Raw genomic sequence first — 5,492 nt, 5'->3', positions numbered from 1 at the left:
ATCATATTGTATAAAAACAGACACAAAGAAATTTAGAAAAATACACAGGAACAAAGAGCCAAAATAATTAAAAAATGTTCCAAATTCCGTGAATCACTTTACACAGTAATAATGATAAAAAAAATGTTACATTGAAACTGTGCAATAAACTGTAAACTGTTAAATAATATAAAAAAAATCATGGCTTGAAATTAAATCACTGTTTTTTTTTTGTTTTAAACTCCTCTCTTCTGGTGCTTTTCAGTGGGTGGAGCTGAGTAAGTGAGTGACAGTTCCTGCTTAGTGCCTCTGCTCAGCTCCGACTGGGACCTCTTGCCTGTAACTGCCTTGTGTGCCACCGCAGAGCGCTCTGCCCTCCCCACCTCTCCATCCCTCATTATCTTTATCTGTACACACACCTCCACTCCCTTTTTTCTCGTTTTCTGTATGCATGCTGCGTCTTTATTCTCTCTCCTCCCTGCTAACAGAGGTGGGCATGCTTCCCAGTGCTGGTGCATCTAGCAGGTGCAGCCTCTTTTCTCTCCTCCCTCCCTTCCTTATCTCCCTCCCTTCTTTTGCTCTACCAGTGTGCACTCCGCTCTGTCTGATTTTTTTTTTTTTCACCCCCTTCTCATTCGTTCCCTGTCTCTCAGTGGCAGCAGCTCAGGGAGGCAGCTGTATGTGCGTCTGCATCACAATTGCTACAGGTAAAGACAGCTGCATTCTTGGATGCTGTGAACTCCAACGCGGGAGAGGGGGTTGGGGAGCGTTTGCTGCTGCGTTTGCAAGTCCTCATTGCAGCGCGAGGCACACATTTTTAATCATCTTTAAAAAAGCATCCTGGATGGAAGGACAAGCAGAGGATCCCAGCCAGCAGATCAACAAATCACAGACTGACTGAGAAGAGCGCAGGCTTTCAGGGACTAAGGAGAGAAACATCCCTTCAGAAATCTCAGCAAAGACTTTGTGGAATATTGTGCTTTTTTTTCTTTTCTTTTTTTTTTTCTAACGGTGTGGTTTCCTATTTATGGTTTTACTTTTATCTCTTGGTTTGTGATCTTTCCTTCAGATGATTTCTTTCCTATAGTCGCTGCATCTCATCACCATCTTCTCATATTTTATCCCTCTGTAGCGGAATGTTCTCTGTAAATCCATGAGAGGAGGCTTTATCAGTGCTTGCTGCAGTATTAACGAACAGTATACTGAGATGGCAGAGAGCTGAGCGGACAGCTTGGGGAAATCTGATACAGCCGGCTGGTGAAGGAGCAGGATCACTCGTTGCAGTTGCAGATTTATCCGCCCTGTGATACTGCGTGACAACACCCTTCGCTCTTTCCCGACTCTGATACTCTATCCTAATACAAAGTCTTTCATTTAAACCAGATACAGGATTTTAACTGAATTTTGATGCTCTTTTTCTGAAATTTAGAGCACACAAAATTGAAACAAAGCAGGTTTTGATCAAAGAGACATAGACTAAGGTCGATTAAATATAGAACGAAGAGGCAACGGCTGACAAAGATAGCAGATATTCACAAGCGACTAGACAGACAAGATAGCTCTTTCTAGATTTTCTGTTTCCATTACAGAAGAGATTTTTGGATCTGAAGAAAGTTGACTTGGCTAAATGTGTTGTAAGAGAAAATTGGAAAACTATTTTTAATCTTTCTGGACCTCCACTTCTGGAGAAGCTACTGGACCCACCCTCAAGTTCTCTTCATTATTGTCCCATTGTGGATTGTACATGGATGCTACATATGACGTCAAGTAATATTAGTTGTGGATTTCTGCTGCAATGGCATTAAACCCGGATGCCATGGATTTCCCATATGCACACATGTGAAGACATTTTTTCCCACCCATCTCTTTCCTTATTCCTCTTTTTTTTCCTGGCAGACACACCACTTTTCCTACTTCTCCTTTTGCTTCTCTTGTAGTGAACATTCTAAGAGGTTTTTTTTGTTGAAAATCAAGCATGGGGCAGGACTAAACATGGACTAATCTGGCAATTATCTTTTTACACAACGTCTTCTGTATCTCACCGGGTCTCTCAGTGTGTGAATGTGTGCACTTGTGCATTTGTGATTGTGTGTCTGCATGTGTCTCCTGCACACCTCCCCAGCTTACCATCCCTTGGAGTACTTATTTGTGTATTAGGTTATAAGAGCTGGAGTCTTTGGGGAGTTTATCTACTTTGTTTCCTTTCAATTTGTCTTTTCAATGTTTGGCATTGTTGATTGCCTTTCTGCTATGCGCTATCAAGGCTTATCACAGGGTTAACCCTTAATGAGCCATAAAGAAAGGCACGAAAGGATGAGTGAGTGTTCTGGGGCAGGTATTTCCGGGGCAGTGATCCTGGAGGAACCTGAAGGCTCAGGGGCTTCTGGGGCCCGAGGAGAGGGCCAAGCTCAAAATCGGGGTCCAGTTCGCTGTGCGGTTTGGCCTCGCCAGCAGACATGGCTGTGTGTGGTCCCCTTACTTATTGGGTTTATTGGCCTTGGACTGAGCCTAATGCTCCTGAAATGGATTGTTGTAGGTACAGTGCGGGATTATGTACCAACTGACCTAGTGGATGCTAATAGAATAGGCCAAGATCCTATTTTTCTTTCAAAGCCAAGCGGAATTCCCAAAGGTCCTGATACTACCACTACTACTACCACTTTTACAGCTGATGGTGGAAACCCCACACCTAGAACTGTAACCATGGCAAAAGGTAGAACAAGAGCTACTGCTACTACAACGATTATAAACTCAAGAGGGGGCGGGGCCTTTGGTAGTCAAGTGACACCCCGAAATCCTGGAAATCATAATGGACGTATACCTTCAGGCTTTACTACGACTGTTGCAGCACCACGAACAACCTTCGTAATTGGAGTGGCAACTACTAGCTCATCTCCACCCAGTCCAACAGTTCTCCATGACTCTACACAAATGTGGACTACGGAGCATACTACTACTGAGGCAGTATCTACCACACTGACCACGCGAATGCACAACCACCAAAAAACACGTAAGTCATTTGTATGCTAAGCAATTTTGGACCTCTTTACTTTGAGGTGTTTGCTGTGTGGTTGCTTCTTTGAAGAGATCCTTGAACAAATAATTTTCCTTTGTGGTCAAAGTGAGTCTATTGGTTGGGTTTTCATAAGCAAGCATAGCTTTGAACTTTGTAAAATTTGTTGTTTCTTCCAAATGTTCTGACTAGATATAAAGATGGCCTGTTTTGAGAATCGTGGGTTTGAATTCCCTGTTGGCTGAATATTGCAAATCATTGATCAGTGGTGGATACTATAAGGTCACTGGAACTATGAGGATTCAAGAATCAATATGTTTGTTGTGGTAGGTAAAATTTTGCATCTTTGGTGCATTATATGCTGAATGCAAGGTAAACAGCAAAGCAATGTTCTTTTAATAAGTGAGGTTATAATACTACCATGAATCCAGTGAATAAAATACTAGTCATGAGCAGGTATTAGTCCCTGTTTCCACAGAATTTAGTGAAACATTATAATTAGTATTGGAAGAAGTTGTATTCTTTTCATGACCTGTATGAACGGTGAATTATGAGTAGTTAATATGACACAATTTTAGAGAAATAGTAGTTTTTATTGAACCTGAAAAAATAAATTGTGTGAAGATTCCTGGAAATTTACATACATATCATACCCATATTGCAATTTAAGGCAATTTTAACAGAATCTGAGTTTTTCACTTGACAAGAGGAAAAAAATGCATTGATACTGCATGTACACTGAGTGGTGTTGTTTACCTGTAACCCTAAAGCTGCCTGGTTGTGGCACTGAAATATATTTTTCCCATAGCACTACTAACTTGATGTCTGACCTGACAGATTAAACTAGCCATTAGTCATATTTAGGTTGATTTTAGAAGAACTGCAGGCAAATCTATTAGTTAATAGATGCTGATTTTTCTCATTCTGCTACCACCTCTATCCTTGACTCAAGTTATGCGAGCGTCTGTGCTATTGATTAGAGCTATGGGGGATTTTCTTGCTGCAATCAATGACACACATTCACTCACACACATGAATGTACACACACATTTTCCTCCATGATGGATCTCGCTGCTCTAAAATGGTGTCATGTGCTGAACTTGATGATGGGGCTTGCTTCTGTGAACATAGCTTGAGCCAACACAATTTCTCATTTACAAAAGTGGCTTAATTTTTGTTAGTGTGACTGAATACAGTTTTTGGTTCATGTCTCGCCTGTCTTCTGTCTTGGACGCCTGTATAATAGGCATCCAATGAAAGATTTGGCATCACAATTGCATTTTTACTCATAGTTTTGTAGGTAAGTGAGGTCTGCTACTGAGGATGTGTCCCAAAATTCAAACAACAAACCTAAACCACTTCAGTCTCTAAATCTTGGGTAGGCAACCCTGGTCCTCGATTGCCACTGTCCTGCATGTTTTACTTGTTTCTCTGCTCCAACACACCTGATCTGAATCAATGGGTGATTAACAGGCTTCTGCAGAACATGAAGAAGTAACTTAACCACTGAATCAGGGTTACCTACCCCTGCTCTAGATAATCCTAATCCTTCCTTCCTTCAGGTGCTCCCTCCTGCAAGGGTCGCTACAGCAAGCCAACTTTCACAGAAGATATGTCAAGTGTTTTACACCAGATGCCCTTCCTGGTGCAAACTGGGCTCAAACCTGTAGCCACTGAATTACAAGACTGCAGTACTGACCACTGAGCTACCACAATCATAAATAATCTTAATGATTCTTTATAAACCTTCACATTTTAAATTCTGAACAAACAAAGGAAACTGAAATCTTGACTGACCTGCATCAACCAGTACCTTGCCTTTGACTCCCCACTCCAAACACTTTTGGCCATTGGACTGATTCAAGAGAAACCATTGGATTATGAGAAACACATTTAACCGTAGTTGAAGGTTTGGTTTAAACTGATTATTCCATGCATTTATTGCTGAAAAAAAGCACCACATAATTTGTGGTCTTGTTTTTTTCTCTGCCTCACAACACAAATTTGAGATAACTTGATGGAATTTCATTGTCCTTTGGCACCTTTAGTAGCTAGAAAGTCCTACAGAGATTTCACTGGTGCTACTTAAGTAGGCACTAACATTGTCACCATTGTCCACCATCATCAACTTCAGTTTCCATAATGATTCTCAATATAATCTCCAATCCATCTTTGTTTAAAATAGTTTCTGATTGGAGCCAGAATTATAATTTGGTTGAAGTGGTCATCTTTAGCTATACCTTTATAGTTATACATTAAAGTTTGTGTTTTAGCTGTAAATACTTGACACTAAAATTACTTTTGAGCATCACTTTAGGGATCTGGGTACCACCGGTTGTACTGGATCTAAACCATACACAGCAAATCCAGGAGGCCCAGATTAACACTGTCAGATTTGATTTCAACACTTTTAAAGTGTCTATATGGGTCCACACCAGAAAGTGTTAATTTAACTCTTTTTGGAGAGTTGGTACCTTAACTCTTATAAAGTGTCAAATAT

General features: G+C 40.8%; 1 protein-coding gene across 2 annotated transcripts in view; it reads left to right on the top strand.

Annotated features, from left to right (window-relative positions):
• The first annotated feature begins 437 nt into the window (after positions 1-437).
• LOC108245446 (pro-neuregulin-3, membrane-bound isoform) overlaps positions 438-5,492 on the top strand; it is a 678,932-nt gene continuing 673,877 nt past the window's right edge. The window contains exon 1 of one of the 2 annotated variants that reach the window (XM_037973644.1): positions 438-2,989. In XM_037973644.1, coding sequence (XP_037829572.1) covers positions 2,266-2,989 — 724 coding nt within the window. In that variant the 5' untranslated portion in view covers positions 438-2,265. The remainder of the gene's footprint in view (positions 2,990-5,492) is intronic. The other variant, XM_017432366.3, reaches the window with a different exon arrangement.

This window comes from Kryptolebias marmoratus, linkage group LG22 (genome assembly GCF_001649575.2).
Source record: "Kryptolebias marmoratus isolate JLee-2015 linkage group LG22, ASM164957v2, whole genome shotgun sequence".
Lineage (NCBI taxonomy): Eukaryota > Metazoa > Chordata > Actinopteri > Cyprinodontiformes > Rivulidae > Kryptolebias > Kryptolebias marmoratus.
The sequence above is the reverse complement of the archived record's forward strand: the minus strand, read 5'-3'. Positions and strand labels throughout refer to the sequence as shown.